General features: G+C 35.5%; 4 protein-coding genes and 1 non-coding gene across 7 annotated transcripts; 4 read left to right on the top strand and 1 right to left on the bottom strand.

Annotated features, from left to right (window-relative positions):
• The first annotated feature begins 686 nt into the window (after positions 1-686).
• Positions 687-767, top strand: TRNAL-AAG. Its single transcript has one exon. It is a non-coding gene; the product is annotated as a tRNA-Leu (tRNA).
• A 195-nt stretch (positions 768-962) lies between these two features.
• On the top strand, positions 963-4,231 carry LOC117924704. 2 transcript variants are annotated; one of them, XM_034843421.1, is made up of 6 exons: positions 963-1,186; positions 1,278-1,347; positions 1,437-1,542; positions 2,494-2,592; positions 2,681-2,821; positions 2,898-4,231. In XM_034843421.1, exons 1-6 carry the CDS (start codon positions 1,057-1,059, stop codon positions 4,113-4,115), a joined length of 1,764 nt encoding a protein of 587 aa, XP_034699312.1. In that variant the 5' UTR covers positions 963-1,056; the 3' UTR covers positions 4,116-4,231. The 2 variants fall into 2 exon arrangements, with proteins under 2 accessions (XP_034699312.1, XP_034699311.1); XM_034843420.1 differs by having other exon boundaries at positions 963-1,198.
• A 294-nt stretch (positions 4,232-4,525) lies between these two features.
• Positions 4,526-5,875, top strand: LOC117925306 (proline-, glutamic acid- and leucine-rich protein 1-like). The gene is made up of 2 exons (XM_034844294.1): positions 4,526-4,874; positions 5,345-5,875. The coding sequence occupies exons 1-2, from the start codon at positions 4,629-4,631 to the stop codon at positions 5,534-5,536; spliced, it is 438 nt and encodes a 145-aa protein (XP_034700185.1). The 5' UTR covers positions 4,526-4,628; the 3' UTR covers positions 5,537-5,875.
• Positions 5,876-8,050: 2,175 nt separating this feature from the next.
• Positions 8,051-9,958, bottom strand: LOC117924802 (putative disease resistance protein At1g50180). The gene has a single exon (XM_034843514.1). It carries the CDS (start codon positions 9,956-9,958, stop codon positions 8,051-8,053), a length of 1,908 nt encoding a protein of 635 aa, XP_034699405.1.
• On the top strand, positions 9,938-13,758 carry LOC117925307. Of its 2 annotated transcripts, XM_034844296.1 has the most exons (4): positions 9,938-10,023; positions 10,645-10,961; positions 11,062-11,264; positions 13,510-13,758. In XM_034844296.1, coding segments are annotated over exons 2-4 (351 nt in total). In that variant the 5' UTR covers positions 9,938-10,023; positions 10,645-10,814; the 3' UTR covers positions 13,511-13,758. The 2 variants fall into 2 exon arrangements, with proteins under 2 accessions (XP_034700187.1, XP_034700186.1); XM_034844295.1 differs by lacking the exon at positions 13,510-13,758 and having other exon boundaries at positions 11,062-11,575.
• Positions 13,759-17,416: the final 3,658 nt, after the last annotated feature.

The following is a 17,416-nucleotide window of genomic DNA, read 5'->3' as shown; positions in this document are numbered from 1 at the left end:
TCTTTATTTTATTTCCTTTACATTTATAGTCTTAATTATTTTTTATTTTATTTATTATTTTTCATAATGAAAGGAAATAGAAGAAAACAATTTTCCTTAATATTTTTTTCTTTTACTTTTTGTGAACTAAGTTTGGTTTTGGGAAAATATTAAAGAAATAAAAAAAATACTAAGAAAAATGATTTTATCGTATTTGATTGTCTTATAAAGTTTAATTTTATTTTTTATTTTTCTTTTTTTTGTATTTTTCCTTTATTTTTTTCAGAACCAAATATAGCCTTAAGTCTCAAGGGTGTGAGACCAAGAAAGTGAAATCCTGGATTTGCATCTTATTTGCTTTGTTGGACTAAAAATTAATTGAGTTAAAAAACTTCCACTCAATTTGGTAGAAAAAATATTAATTGAGTTATAAAACGTTTGAAGTTTTTTTTTTTATACACAACCTTCTCACCATATTTCCATTATGAGGTAATCCCATGTTACCTTCCTTTTAAACGGGTCAGGAGTAATTTGCTGTCATCTAGGTAATGTGGAGTAATTTCTTACCATTCCTTTTAAACGGGTCAGGAGTAATTTGCTGTCATTTAGGCAATGCGGAGTAATTTCATGATGCACACCAGAATCCTTTTCACTATATTTTAGCTCTTTTAGATTAATAAATAAACAATTAGAATTATAATCTCAAAGTTGAGATGGCCGAGTTGGTCTAAGGCGCCAGATTAAGGTTCTGGTCCGAAAGGGCGTGGGTTCAAATCCCACTCTCAACATCCATGATTTTTTTTATTTTTATAACCCGAACCCACCATGATTTTTTTTATTTTTTATAACCGAACCCCACCCACCGCCCAAATTCAAAATCTACCCAAGACAAGATTTTTTTATTTTTATAACCCGAACCCACCAAGATATATATATATTTTTTTTATAACCCGAACCCCACCGCCCAAATTCAAAATCTACCTAAGCCTCAAAGTGCAGAAACCAGCCATTCCACCGCCCAAATTCAAAATTAACCAAACCCCCAAATTGCAGAAACCAGTAGAAACCAACCGCGAAATGGCTCAAGCCGCGAGGCTCAACCTCCGAATGCAAAAGGAGCTCAAGCTTCTTCTCACCGACCCACCGCCGGGCGCCTCCTTCCCTCAACTCTCCGGCGACTCCGACATCTGCTCTTCTTCTTTATCAAGTATTGACGCCCGTAAGTTCTTCATTTCTTCTCTTCTTTTCTGTGTTTCTGTGAAATCTTACTAAATTGTATGAAAATTTGTGTCTATCAGAGATTGAAGGACCCGAAGAAACTGTATATGCCAAAGGGATCTTTAAAATTAAGATCCATATACCTGAAAGGTGTGATTTTATCTTGTCTGTTTTTTATCCTTTCCTCTCAGATATTGTGCTCGTGAAACTGTGGATTGTTTCATGGAGGTGATTTGCAGGTACCCCTTTCAGCCTCCGAGTGTGACTTTTGCGACGCCCATCTACCATCCCAATATCGACACTGGAGGGCGAATCTGCCTCGACATTCTCAATCTACCTCCTAAAGTGAGTTACTTTGTTGCCGGAATTGATATCTGAATAGAAAAACTTGGGTGCAATTTGCATTTTAGAACTTAGAGTCTCTAGTTATTGCTTAATTAATTTGCCTTTGACTTAACCCATAACCTTGATAGTCTATTTGGAACGAAATTTTCAAGGGAAAGGAATGAGAGGAATTGAGCATTGGATTTGATTTTCTTTCTTTTGTTTGGCAATAAGAAAATTTAAATATGAAGATAATCTACACTGACCCCATTTTCCCAGTTATTTTCTACCACAATTCCCTTGGCTCAGAAACAGAATGAAAAAAAAAACCTTTCCTTCCCAATTTTCCCGTATGATCTCCATTTCAAACTTGGTGAGAAATCATGTGTGCAATTATCAAAAGGTTTGTCTAAAATTCTGGATGGATTCAGGTGTCTGAAAAATCTTTGCATGTCGTATGAAGCTTCTTTTCCAGAAAGTCTATGCCAACAATTTTATCTTTTTTATGGAGATATATAATTGAGTGAAGTTATTGGACAGTGTTGCTGGGTGAAGATAAATCTTAGGTCTGTGTGTCATTGACAGCTGCGGACTTCATATCCATAGTCCAGCCATCAATTTCTGCAAGAATATACAGTGTCATATTATGATTCTTATTGCATCATGTGTTTGTAAAACCCAGTGCTTCAAGATTCTAAAGGGTAGTTCCCATAAGGTTGACATCAGGTCCAAAACTCTTGCAGCTGCAAAGCAAAGATAGGCCTATACTTTCTACAATTTTCAGTAACAATAATCTTTTGGAATTTTTTTATTTCCATCTTCTGATTTTGATGTGCAAGATATGGATTGCTTACATATTTTGTAGGGTCAGTAACAATAATGGGTGAGATGTTGTTGTGAAGTTGTGAAATTCAGTTACAAATTACATTCATCTATTAGTTCATAACAAGGGTTAGTTTCCAATCCAAGCAGGGTGCGTGGCAACCATCTCTGAACATTTCAACTGTGTTAACAAGCATTGGGTTGTTATTGAGTGAGCCCAACCCTGATGATGGCCTAATGTGCGAAGCGGTAAGTGGATATGTCTACAAGTGCTTAGGGCAGTGATCATGGCTAAAGAAGTCTATCTGATTCATGATATGTTTGGATGAATATGCAGAGCAAGGAATACAAGTATGACCGACAAGCTTTTGACCAGAAGGCACGATCTATGACTGAAAAGTATGCCAAAGCTGGGGCTAGTGGGAACAGCAGCACCAGCAGCAACCAAATCATTCAAACAAATACAAATTCAAGCATGGTATTAGCACTTAATTGATCTGATTCTATTTTGGTGAGCACAATCCTCATGAAAAATTTGTATTTTCATTCTGCAGATGGACATAAAAGGAATGGACATGGTTCCAAAACATGACGTTCATGAGTACACTGGCAGTCATAGCAAGCTAAGTGGGATTTGCCGGAAGTTGTCATGGGAATTCTCAGACTCAATGCAGAACAAGGAAGTAAATGAGGTACCTAATCAGTGCCTGGAAAACCAGATGGTAGTGAAACGACCAAAGAAAGAGCCCAAAGGTGGAGTGTATGACTGCAATCCAAGTCATGAGAAGCTATGCATGAGCAGGCAGAAGTTATCACTGGAATCTATGCGTGAAACTAAGAAGAGAGATGGTGGTGATGACAAAGAAAATGAGGTGCCAAATTACAGCTCATCACTCTTGAACTCCCAAAGCCCTTCTGTGGCTTCAAAATCATTGCCAGTTCCTCCTACTAGCAACCATTATGAGCAACAACCTCAACAGGATCAAGACAATAAACCTATAAATGACTACTTAAGCATTGGTTCAGGGAAGCCTCACTGGATATGTCGGAAACTATCATTAGAATCTTCAAAAATGTCCAATGTAGATGATAGTAATGACAAGAAAATTTCTGGGTCCCCTCAACTATCATCCTCCCAGATTGAATCCAATGTCTCACACAAGGCCTCACCAATTCTCCAGACTGTTAACCATAATGGTTTGCGGATGAATAAGGGCTGTATAGATGGGACAGGACATGAATTTACCAACACAAAGCTGAAGAAGCCGTGTTCCTCTGGTAAGAAGCTTTCTCTGGGACTCTCAGGCTCATCAAAGACAGAGGAAAGTGATAATAAGGAGAATTTGGTGCCAACTCATGAAGTGCCCCTTTCACACCCTAAAGGCCCTTCTATGGATTCATCGAAGTCCTCCCTTATGCCCCAAGCCGGTGAATGCTATGACTGGAAATCAGAAAGATGTATAATAAATGCCAGCAGTAAGAAGTGCAGAATTGGTCAGAAGGCAATGGAACCTCTGGGTCAATGGCAAAGGAGCAATGAGAAGCAGCAATCCCTCTCCATACCTCAAATCTATAAGGATGGTGAGAAGCAGCAATCCAATGAAGATGAAGGTGAAGCTGTGGATGTCTCTGGAGCAGAGGAATCACCAATGCCTGAAACCATCATCGTCTTGGATAGCGAAGATAGCGATGAGGAAAGGAATGTATCTCAAAGGTCTAGATTGCCACTAGCATGCAAGCGCTTGGCGGGGAAGTGGAGAGCCAAAGCATGAAGGCCACACTGTTCTCAAATGTCTTCTTCATATTTCAACTTTCAAGTGATAGAGGTTGATTTTTCTTTTGCTTTTCTCTTTATAATACTATAGCTACTAGGATTTCAAGATTGATACATGTTCAAAGTTAAGCACAAACAATGTATACTCTCAACTGAACTCCCACTAGCACTTCAAAATTAAAATTAAATTTATAATTTATAAATAATAATAATGGTATTTTAAAAGTTTTATTAAATATGAAAAGATTTATTGTATAAATTAAAAAAAAATCAACTTCTTTGAAGTAAGTTTTAGCCTGTACACAATTTTATAAGTGAAATATCAAATGTATAATTAAATTTTATAAAAAGCCAAAAAAAAAAAAAAAAAAAAGGATAAATCAACTTGCCAGGAAAATGTACAGTGCCAAAAGGAGCCCACTATAAAAGGGGTGAATGGCGGTTGGGTGCCCTGAAGGAGGCCAAAAGCTCGATTTTGAGGGAGAAAAACAAAGAAAGAAAGAAAGAAACCATGGCTTCCTTCAGCAGCAGCATCTTAATGCCACCTGCATCTTTCACTTCCAAAACCCTAGAATTGGGTTATGCATCTTCTTCATCTCTCAGCTGCAGGTGCTCTCTTATTCTCACGCCACTCTTCATACCTCAAAGGAAGCAGATGATGTTTCACAAGAATCGGAGTAAGCTGAAGCAGCGAGTGCTTTCTATGGCTCCCGAAGAGGAGAAATTAACTCGTCGGAATCCCCTTGATTTCCCCATCGTAACTCTCTCTCTCTCTGTCCTCCCATTCTCTTTTCTATGTATTTATTAAAACCTCGTGAATTCCACCTTTTGAATTGATTGATGAAAGAAAATAGAGCAAGGAAAATTATTCTTTGGATGAGCTCCTGCTAGAATTTTCCTGGTATATCGAAATTTCGATTTGCAGTTGATTCAACTTATGGCTTTCCAAATATATGCTTTCATGCTCCAATGTTAAATGATTAATTTTGTGTATTATGAGAGCCAATGAAAGGGTATGGGTCATACTCACTCTGTTCAGGAGAGGCGAGACCTAATGGATTCGCTCAAATGATTATGTTGATCAATATGAATATTCAGTGAGTGCTGGGGCTAGAAAACCTGAAAAACACTAGTGAAGGCTTGATGGGTGGATGATTTAGTACTTTTTCCCTCGAGATGTTCATTTTCTGATAATCTGACCAATGCTATATTGTTTTTTCAATGCAGGAGTGGAACAGGCCCAAGCCTGGGCGTAGACCAGATATATTCCCCCAGTTTAGCCCCATGAAAACACCATTGCCACCACCTTTGCCATATGACCCTCCGGATGAAGATGAAGAAGAGGAAGAGAAGAAAGAAGAAGAAGAAGAAGAGGAAGATCCCGAGAAGGAAGAGTCTGATAACCCAGAAAAGCAGTAGAATTCATCTGCTGAAGAGTATGGTCTTTGAACCTTGCCAAGCTCTCTTGCCTTCACCAATACCTCTTGCTTTATGTGATGCATTAGATAGAAAGTGGATATGCAGTGATAATGCTAAACCAGGTAGATCTTCCTGTTTGAGGTGGAGTTTAACCTGAAGTTTTCATGGAGCTGAAAGTCATTTTCATACCTTTTGCAATTACTTGGGACTTCTTATTGTTTAAAAAATTGGGAAGGTAGTCTTCCAGTGCCTATGTTAAAAGATTTTGATGATATAAAGAGCTGTCTTGTTATTTAACAATTTTGAAATGAATAATACAAGGCTTATTTTTCTTTTTTACTGTTTGTATTTGGTCACAAGCATCTGATCATCCTTAATATCTAAGAAATTTCACAAGCTATGTACAAGTGATATGGTGTCAAATACAAGTGCTGAAGTATTGGGAAGAAGATTATGATATATCAACATTAGGCTTGATGATAAAGTCTTTTCTTTCTATGTGACAAGTCTGCACAAACCTTTGAAATTCTTTGAGTTTCTGGCAGTTTGTGCTTCAACCTGGAGACTCGACATTACAAATAGACTAGAACTATCTGTAAGGAAAAAGAAACTATGATTACTTTATGAATTTTAGATGCCGATTTTTCGTATCGACTCAGTTTAAGTCTCAAATTTTAACTTTTGAAACTGTCAGGAGAACTCTTACCAAGTTTGTTAGCAGTTGAGGAGTTATATATGATGTTGTCTATTTGAAGAAAAAACTGCAGTGCTTTGTCCCTCCCTTTTTCTCTTTTAAGCTTATCTGCATTGATTGTTTGTAGGAGGAAATGATTTGATATCTTGATCTTCTCTCCTGCAAATGAGTATATTAAAATGAGAAATGTAGAAGAAACCACATATTATAATCTAGGTTCTGTTACTTGTATATGTGACTCTTTATTGAACTATAAGAAAATCCTTATACCAAGAAACAAGAAACTATAGAAGAATATACCTTTTTCTGTCACCTCTTCTTGCATGCATTTAATTCTTAAGGTTTCTCGAACCTGTGTAGCATAAGAAGTCCAAATGAAGAATTGCAAGAATTTCATCTCTCTTGCTTTTGAGAAGCTTCAAGTGCCTAATAGGTTCTTTGCCATCTAACAAAGACAACTAACCCAATTGGGTTGCTTAGTCAGGTGGGACCATTACACAGGAGCCAGAGGTCTGAAACAAGAGGTCCCTGCTTCAACTTCATTGGTGCGTACCTGATTATGTGGCTTGCAAGGGGTTATCAAATCTGCAAGATCAGTCATATGCTCCAAACTGGGAGGTAATGCAAACAAACAAATGAACAGTTGAATGCAATGTCAGCTCTTTTCTTCTCTTTCTCTGTTTATGTCCTCTCCTGACAATAAGCATTGACCAAATTGAAGTGAGTTTTCAGAAATACTCTTTTGATCTTCAACAGTATCTTGTTCTATCTCCCTCCCTGTCAATTATCATCCCCTTTCTTTAATTAGCATCCCCACTCTTTCTCTGTTCACTTTCACTTTGTCCTCCTGATGATGAGCATTGGCCCAATTCGAGTGGCCTTTTAGAAATGCCATTTGGATCTTCAACAGTGTCTTGCTTTGCAACCTCATCAGGCATCAATTCTTTTCCTTTATTAGCATCCTTACTTGGCTCCAAGATGAAATCTTCCTCCTCCAAGAAAAAGATATCATCCTCCAGCCAGCCTGAAAAAGCCTTCAGGTTCAGGTCCAGCTCCAAAAAACTCATACGCATGAGGTAGTGGTTAAATTCGGAAAATATTCTTTTCAATCTATCCGAGTGGTCCGACCAGTGTATCTTTAGTGTAACATCAAATTTTATTTTCACATACCTAAGTTTCGGCATTACGTCTTCATCCACTTCCAACTCTTTTAAAGGCAGTAGCTCAATTATCAAGTCTTCAAGTGAAGGAAAGGTACCAGGTCCTGAGATAACCATCTTAAGTCCCATGTACGAAAATCTACCAAGGTAAAGCTTCTTCAAGTTGGGTAGCTTTCCCAGTGTCTCCATTGGGTCTTCTTCCAATTGAATCTGCAACAAAGTGAGCTTGATGAGGCTTGTGGGAAAATCTAACAGCTTTTTAAATCCCCCCTCCAGATAAAGGTTACTGAGATTCTGATAGGCAGAAAAACTCAGTGCTGGACATGCAGGGAGATCGAGTAGCGGATAAGTATCTGCATTAAAAAGGTCCACCTTAGTTTCTTTCCCTTTTTTGGATGGTAAAACTGTCAATGTCAGTTTCTCTAGCTTATCTGATATGGTCATGGCATCTGATAGTATTATAGTAACTTGTGCAACATCACAAACAAGTCCCAATTTTCTCAAGTTGGTAAATTTGCGCAAGCAGTCAGCTTTCAAGATGTTGCCATTTATCATATGCAGAGTTTGAAGATTTGGAAGAGATACATCTTCAATTGGTTGCAACTGGCCTATAGACTTCGATTGATATTCAAATGTGGCTATGGGAGTCAAGATAATGTGTCATAACTCTTTCATCTTCCACATAACAGTAGGTAAGACGAGATTATTGCATTGTCTAGCATCCAAGGTTTTTAAATTTTTGAGATTGCCTATGGTGGAAGGGAGCCTCACAAGACCGTCTCTCCCCAATTCAAGGTAGCTCAAATGGACAAGATTCCCTATTGCATCTGGAAGAGTTGGTGGGAATGTTACTCCCTCAAGACTCAGCACTCGAAGCAGTCCCAAGCCTTTGTGTATATATTCAAGTTGTTTGTTTTGAAGTATCTCCTCATTGTTATTGACACATAGCAGAGCTCGAAGACTGGGGGTGTGACAGCCTAGAGAGATGTAGTCACAGATGCTACTGTGATAGATGGTAAGTCTACGTACTCTCTTTGGATAAGTAGAATCAATGTTGTCATGTGTTGTGAAGAAGTAGGTCTTGTTGGCCTCGGAAATACAAAGGTTGTGGAATAGATCATGAATGCGACAAGTTCTAACTCTTCCATCAAACCTCCTCCTAACAACCTGAATCAAGTTCCTACTGATAAGCTGGTGCAGATTATCCTCCCCTGTATCCTCTGGTGTCTGCACTCCTCGGGTTTGTACAAATCCCTCAGCCACCCACAGATTAATCAATTTAGTTGCAGGGATTTCATGGTCTTCAGGGAAAAGACCAAAATAGAGAAAACATTGCTTTAACTCTTGGGATAAATCTTTGTAACTCAAAGCCAAGATTTTTAAAATTTCAGGTCGTCCATGGCCCATGCTTCCCAGGAACCTCTTCCATGCAGGTAGTGTCCCTTCTACAGACAACAAGTGGCTTCCCATGACCATAATAGCCAGAGGGACACCACCACATTTTTCCAAAATTTGTCTTCCCGTATCTTCCATTTGTGGAGAGAGAAAGCTTCCATTGATATTTTGTAACGGGGTCATAACTATGTTAGAAAAGAGTTCCCAACTGTTTCCTGAGTCTAGTGGTTCCATGATGTGTAGAGAGTTTTCCCCACCTATGTGTACGCCTACATGTCTAGCGCGGGAAGTGAGGATTAATCTACTGCCATGGTTAGAATTGCAGGGAATGGCATTTTTAAGAGCATCCCATGTTTCAGGTTTCCATATGTCATCAAGGACTAATACATACCTCTTCTCCCTCAAAAACTCGAACAGGTTAGCTTCTAGACTTTCTTCTCGCATCTCCTTTGCCAAGCCCACTTGTCCCCCTATATCTTGCAGAACATCTCTCAGTCTAGGCTTTTGAGAAATGTAAACCCAAGCATAACATTGAAAACCTTGTTTAACTGAATTAAAAACTTCCCTAGCAAGAGTTGTCTTACCCAAACCTGGCATACCAATAATTGAAATCACACAATATGGTGTATCCTCATCAAGTAGTTTGGCCCTCAATTTCTCAGTTTGTGTTTCGAAACCAATTATATTGGGTACCTCAACATGAGGGAATGACTGCCTCAGGTCCTGCTCTTCTTCTCTGCTGGTGTTACCTGTATTGCCATAAGTTGTCCGGGCACGATTGATGTCTTCAATCCATTTCTTGATTCTTGCAATCTTCATTCCAAACTTATGTCGAGTAAAGGTGAAGGAGATTGGGTTGCAACTAACCTCAGTTGAAAGGCAACCCAGAGACCTTTTATTTCTGTGTGATGCCAATTTAGGGAAGAAGGTGTCAATAATGTCTTCCACATCAAAACCCAGATCTCTGATCTCCTCTATCAAGTTCGCCACTCCTTCACTGTTGCCCTGTATGTCTTCAGTATCTTTTAGGAACGATTGAATTCGTCTCATCTCCGTGTGGATCCACCTAATGTCATCCTGCAACCAATACCAACGAGTGCCTTCATCAACCAGAAGATTGCCAAGTATGTCAGCGACTTTCCGAATTGCTGCAGCAAAAGCAACATCAGCCATCTGTACTTCTTCGGCCTCAACTCAGCAAATTCAAGGAGAATTGGCTTCAATGGACCAAAACAGAGGTTGGAATCTCTTTGTAGTTTCTATTGAGTCTCGACTGGTTCCTAGGTTGCTTCTATTATTGTGGCAAGGAATATCAGGTCAACAACAATATACAAATGGGGTTGGTAACTATTGACATAATTTTATAAGCTTTCAATTCCGATGAAGACAAAGGATTGGGTGATATATGTATTTCAAATCTTAAAAATATTCAACTTCAATTTGCCCGTTGTGTTCTCTTGTGCTTGTCTTTTATTCTTCAGAGGACCTTGGACATCTTGGTCCTATGACTGGATTATTTCATCCATGCTCCATCTTTTACTTGCAATTGGAAGATCTGGCTCGCTTAAGGGAAGCAAGCTTCTTAATTTCAAGTGGGTCTTTACAATGGGACATGGTTGTAGTTAATAATCCAAAATAAAAATGTAAATATTTTTTTCAGTTATATTTTAATGTTTAATAATATTATAACTTTCTATAAGACATACTTGTTGGTTTTATTTTTTATTTTTTATTTTTTTATTTTTAAAAATCAAAAGAAGTGAAAAATTTTAATAATTTTTGGCTTGTTCGTTTGTTTGGGTGGATGTGAGTTTTTTACTTTATTTGTTAAGCATAAAATTTATTTATTCTTTATTTAGTGGTGTGACTGGTGTCTGGAGTGGCAGTGGAAGTGGAGACCACCAATCCCTCATGGGGGTGAGTCGCACTAGATTCTCCACATGATGGCACCTGCTCGGCCACACCTACTATTCAAGTTCCACTTCCTCTTCCTTCAGGCTTCAAGTTGGCGAGAGACAGTTAGGTCGGAATGTCAGCTGCTGATGGGCAGATGCTGAATTTTCAACCCAATGTCCTCTCTCTCTCTTCTCCCCCTCCACATGCCTTCCCATCATTTTCTTCTTCTTCTTCTTCTTCTTCTTCCCCCTTCCCCACAGAAACAGAGCCATTCGCCATGGTATGTTCATGATCATCAAGCACCCGCCCCCCATCTCTTACTGCCTCGTAGCTCTAGTACTATTGACTCATCTGACTTGTGTAATTTGTGGTCTTTGCAGTCTCTGACGCCTTTGATGTTTCGATCACTTGTGAGACTGGTGTCGTCTCTGGTGGGTCAGCCTGCTGCCTCCATCTCCACCTTGCTCTACTACAGCGACTTACTCCCCCAGAACATCGTCTTGGAAAGACTGGTTCAGCATGAATTGCTGGATCAGGAGAACTATCTCTTCCATTTCCTCATCAACTTCTTGAGGTGTTTCTGGTAGATATTTTCTCAATTCTAACCCATCTCTCCAGGATTCAATTCAGATACTAGAACCTAGTGATTATGATTTTTCATATCTTCTCTCTCTTTTCTTGTTTCATAAAGAAGCCTCAGCCCCACTCTTCTGCATATCTTACTGTTGATCATTCATTGGGCTTTTTTCCCCATATCCAAATGTATTTTTTGGCTAGCTCATGGTCATTAGTGTGTTTGAATCTTGTATTAGAAATTGGACATGGAAATTAAAATGTACTTATTGAAACCAAAACCCACTATCTCATATCACAATTTGTTTCATTTGTTTCCAATTACATGACAATGAATCTAGGGGTTCATCTTTTCCTTTGAGGGATTTTCTAAATTGATCTATCTATTTTCGTGACCAATTAATTAATTTTTCTTGATTGATTTTGAGATCTTATATTTATGCACGCATACGATGTAATTAAGCTTTAATTTACGGGAAATTAAGAGTGTTAAAGACTGATTCTTCTTCTGAAGTGGTTGGCTTCAAATTATTTTTAAAATGATTAATAAATTTGCTCCCTTCTCACATACCTTGGCATGAACCCACCTAGGAAGCTATGGCAAGGTCTTCCATATTTTAAAATTTTTTTTTGTAATATATTTTTAAAATAATTTAGAAAATATGAAACCTATTTAAAATAAAAATAAAAATCTATGACAACTCATCTTTTGAAAATATTTAGCAAATCTCGTTCACATCCCCTAAAATTTAGTATAAATATATTAAATTATTATCAATTTCAAATTTCAATATTTAACACCTTTATCGTAATTTATACACCTACCTAAATCCAATGATGGTTAGGTGAATTTATGTCAAGTATGAAGAATAATCCAAATGATGGTTGGTGAAGAATTTGAGTGAAATTAATCCATTAAAAATAAATAATAAATTATTAAAAATTTGTATGAGAAATTGAGAATCCTTCCATTAATATAAATAATGAAGGCCATAAAAGTCATTCACAAAATGAAGGTCTAAAGAGTCATCAATTGAAATGATGTAGCGTGCGAAAAGTCAATGAGGACTTCTCAAAATTGGTATGACTATTAATCTACACACAGAATTCTTTTGTATTTATTATTGATTTTATATTTAGAAAGCATATTTTATATCAAGTAAAATGATCATTTAGGGGTATAAAAATTATAAGAATGGAATAAAAGAATCCAATAAAAATGTGTAAAATTATTAAGTCAAAAAAAGGTTGAGTAGATGATTTCAAATGACATTGTCCTCTAATCCTTTCCTTATACTTTGCTAGATAGTTGTAGCTATGAGAATGTAATATTAAGGTTTATGTTGTAAATAATGATAAATGGAACACAAATAAAAGTAGAGACATAATAATATATAATTAGGAATAGAGAGTTAAGAGAATGAAAGAAAGAGATAATAAGAGAAAGAATGAGAGAATACTTTTTTTTCTCAGATGCCATTGGATAAGGGATGGAAAGCCTTTTATAGGTTTTCCAAATGGAAACCATTTACTCATCTTAAATGTCGTTCATAAATGAACTTCAATTAATTGTTACATTAATATGGTCATTCATTACCTATTTACAACACTCCCTTTTGGATGACCATCATATTAAAATAATAAGTTTCATTAAAACTTTACTAGTAAAAAACTTATGGGAAAAACCTAGTGAAGGACAAAGAGTACAATATTCTTATAATTATTTAAACTGCTTTTGATATGTTAGGACAACCTCATTAAAAACCTTGTCAATAAAACTCAGTGGGACAAAACCTGGACGAAGGAAAAAATATATATATACAGTACACTAACACCCTTTTATAAGCATACTTCATTTCATGTTGATATCCTTGAATTAACGCATTCCAATATTGTGTATTAACTCTTGAATGTTGAAGTTGACAATGACTTTGTGAATAAATCTTCTAAATTATCACTTGAGCGTATTTGTTGAACATTAATTTCACCACTATTTTGGAGTTCATGTGTATAAAAGAACTTTGGTGAAATGTATTTAATTCTATCTTCTTTAATGTAACCTCCTTTTATCTGTGCAATGCATGCAACATTATCTTCAAACAATATTGTCGGATCACCTTTGATAGAAGAGAGTTTACATGATTCCCGAATATATTGGATCATAGATCTTAGTCATATACATTCACAATTTGCTTCATGAATTGCAAGTATTTCTGAATGATTTGATGATGTGACCATCATTATTTGTTTAACAGATCTTCATGAAATAGCAGTACCATTGCAATGAAACACGCACCCTGTTTGTGATCCAGCTTTATGTGGATCTGAAAGATATCCTGCATCTGCATATCAAAGCAATTGTTGCTTTGATTCCCTTGAGTAAAATAATCATATCAATAATTCCACAAAAATAGTGCAATATATGTTTGATACCATTATAATGTTTTCGAGTTGGAGCAGAACTATATTTCACTAATAAATTGATAGAAAAAGCAATATTTGGGCTTGTACAATTGGCAAGATACATAAGTGTACCAATAAAACTAAAATATAGTACTTCAGGATTAAGTAATTCATCACTTTTTTTGCAAAGACGAAATAGTTATTTTTTGCATCAAGTGGGTCAGACAACCATTAGGGAACTTAAAAAATGCGCTTTATCGATGCAAAAACGCTTCAAAAATTTCTTAATGCATGTTGATTGATGTACTAAAACTCAATTTGGAAAATACTCAATTTGCAGGCTGAGACAAAATTTTGTTTTTCCAAAATCTTTCATCTCAAATTTTTTTTTCAAGTAATTCGTTGTTCTTATGAGCTCTTCAAGATTTCCAACAAGATTTAAGTCATCAACATACACTACAATAATTGCAAATCTAGTTTTTGATTTCTTAATGAAGATGCATGGACATATATGGTTATTCACATACCCTTCTTTTAGCAAGTATTTGCTAAGACGATTATACCACATGCGTCCGGATTGCTTTAATTTATACAAGGATAGTTGTAACTTGATTAAGTACATGCTACGAGATTTTGTACTATTTGTTTCAAACAATTTAAATTATTTATGGATTTTCATGTATACATCTTTATCCATGAATCCATATAAATATGTTGTAATAACATCCATGAGACGCATATCCAGTCCTTCTAAGACTAATAAGTTAATTAAGAAATGAAATGTAATTGTGTTCATGACGGGAGAGTATGTTTCTTCATAGTCAATACCAAGTCTTTACGAGAAACCTTGTGTTACTAATCACGTTTTATATCTTATGATCTCATTCTCGTTACATTTTCATACAAATACCTATTTATACCCAACAAGCTTTACATCTTCAGGTGTTTGGACTATAAGTCTAAAAAATTCTTGTTTTGTTAATGAGCTTAACTCTACCTACATAGTTTCTTTCCATTTTGGCTAATCATTTCTACGTCAGCATTCTTCCACATTTCGTGATTCGAGATCTTCATTATTTCTTATGATATCAGAGGCTACTTGGAAAGCGAAAATATTGTTAATAACAATATTGTTTTGATCCCATTTTTCTTCCGTGTACATATAACTTAACGAGATATCACAATTTTCAAGTACATGTGCCTCTTCAAGGGCTTCTTATTCGATATGTATCTCTTCAGGAGCTTCTTGTTCAATATGTGCCTCTTCAGGAGCTTTCCGCATTATTTGTGTCTTTTAAGGGGCTATAGATTTATCGATTTTAGATTGATCAGTCATTTTAATGGCCTCTTCTAGAGTGTTAAGTTTTCCTTGTCTTCTCCTCTTTCGGGAAGTTACATCATTTGAGCCGACAGGTTTACCACGCTTCAAGCGTATCTTAGATTCATTTGTTAACTATCCTACAGTGACATCAATTCATGCGGGAGTACTTGCAGTTGGGATATGTGACTTTGTCACTTTTTTTGTATCAATGAATACATCTGGTAATTGATTTGTAAGATTTTGCAAATGAATGATCATTTGAACTTTTAGTTCATATTGATTTGTACGAGGATCAATATGGGACATAGTAGATGTGTTCCAAGTAATATCTCGTTGTTCTTGAGGAATCGACTTTTCTCCCCCTAATGACAAGAAAAGACTCTCATTAAAATGACAATTTGTAAAACAAATTGTAAAAACATCATCTGTCAAAGGTTCAAGATATCTTATGATAGATGGAGAATCAAAACCCACATAAATCTCAAGTGTTCGTTAGAGACCCATTTTAGTGCATTATATAGGTACAATTGGTACATATATTGCACAACCAAAGATCTGTAAGTGAGTGATATTTAGTTGTTTTCCAAGCATAAGTTGTGAATGGGAGTATTTACGGTAAGTTGTAAGTCAAATACGGATTAAAGTTGTAGCATGCATAATAGCATGTTCCCAGGTAAAAGTAGGTAATTTGGTTTTCATTAGTAATGGTCGAGCTATTAATTGAAAACGCTTGATAAATGCTTATGTTATACCATTTTGGGTATGAGTATGAGCAATAGGATGCTTAATATTTATCCCTACTGACATGCAGTAGTCAATGAATGTTTGAGAAGTAACTTCACTAGCATTATCAAGACGTATTGTCTTAATTGGATAATTTAGAAATTATGCTTGTAATCTGATCATTTGAGCAAAAAGCCTAGCAAAGACAACATCACGTGTAGAAATAAGACAAACATATGCACACGTAGTGGATGCATCTATTAAGATCATAAAATAACGAAATGGTCCACATGGTGGATGGATAGGCTCACATATATCACCATGTATTCTTTTTAAAAAAACTGATGATTCAGATATGACTTTAGTAAAAGATTGTCTGACTATCAATTTACCTTATGAACAAACAATACATGAGTATTCATTGGGCAAAAGAATCTTCTGGTTTTTTAGTGGATGTCCATGTGAGTGTTCGATTATTCGACGCATCATTAAAGACCTTAGGTGACCTAATTTTTAAAGCAATCTATACTGAAAAAGTGTTGTAAAACGAATATAAATGCAATGCAAATAAAAGTAGAGACAATTATATATTATTTTGATAATAATGTATAATGGGAAATAAGGAATCAGAGAAGAGAAGTGAGAGTTGAGAGAATGAAAGAAAGAGAATAAGAAAATACTTTTTTTCTCAGGATGCCATTGTACCAAGGATTGAAGGCCTTCTATAGACTTTCCAAATGAGAACCATTTACTCATGTTAAAGATGAGTAAATGAAGTTCATTTATGAACTTTAATTAATTGTTACATTAATATGGTCATTCATTACCTATTTACAACCGTTTACAATATATCTTTAAATTTAAAAAAGAAAAAAAGTTTTAATGAGAAAATGGAGAGAGAATAATTCTCTAACAAAAATTTTGTCATTTCAACTACCAATTATGGGTGATGGTGAGATGGATATTTCTACATATTTATATTTATTAAGATGTGTTTGAGATAAAAATAAATAAGAATCTATTTCTTTTTAAAATTTAAGGTGTGTTTGGGAATTACCTTGTTCCATCTTATGTATTTATACTTAAATTAATAATAATTTAATTTTAAATTATTTATTTTTAACACATAAAATAATATAAAAAAAACTGTAAAAAAAGATATAAAATATGTTTATTTTAAGTATAATTTTAAAAAATTATATGGAGCAATGAGGTGGGATGAGAAATTTTCATAATCACCCCACCTATTTTAATTTTTATTGACATGAAGATGAGAATAAATTTACATAAATCTTAATAATGAATGTGGAGTGTAATGGGCACTCAAACTTTAATATGTATATTTAAAACATTTTAATGGTAAATTTATGAAAAATACATGAATTTTGATATCTAGAAGGTTTGAATTCCACGTCATTATGAAAAAGAGTTCTGATTAGCATTCTTAATGTTACTTCAAAATTAAAAAAAAAAATTCTTTTATCATTTAATAAACCTTCTTTTAAAACAGCTTATTTTATGACACGTATGAATTATGAAAACGACAGTTAGTATTCTCTTGTAACGGATACACGCGGAATCTCTTCTATGCCATGTGGACAACTTTCCTTCTAACCAACCCTTATGGCCTTATTCCAGTAGTCTATTAAAACCAATTTATTATCTAATTTTTGTCTCAAAGGATTAGTCTTATTCCATGTGGAATTAATTTATCT

This window comes from Vitis riparia, chromosome 11 (genome assembly GCF_004353265.1).
Source record: "Vitis riparia cultivar Riparia Gloire de Montpellier isolate 1030 chromosome 11, EGFV_Vit.rip_1.0, whole genome shotgun sequence".
In the NCBI taxonomy this organism is placed as follows: domain Eukaryota; kingdom Viridiplantae; phylum Streptophyta; class Magnoliopsida; order Vitales; family Vitaceae; genus Vitis; species Vitis riparia.
The sequence above is the reverse complement of the archived record's forward strand: the minus strand, read 5'-3'. Positions and strand labels throughout refer to the sequence as shown.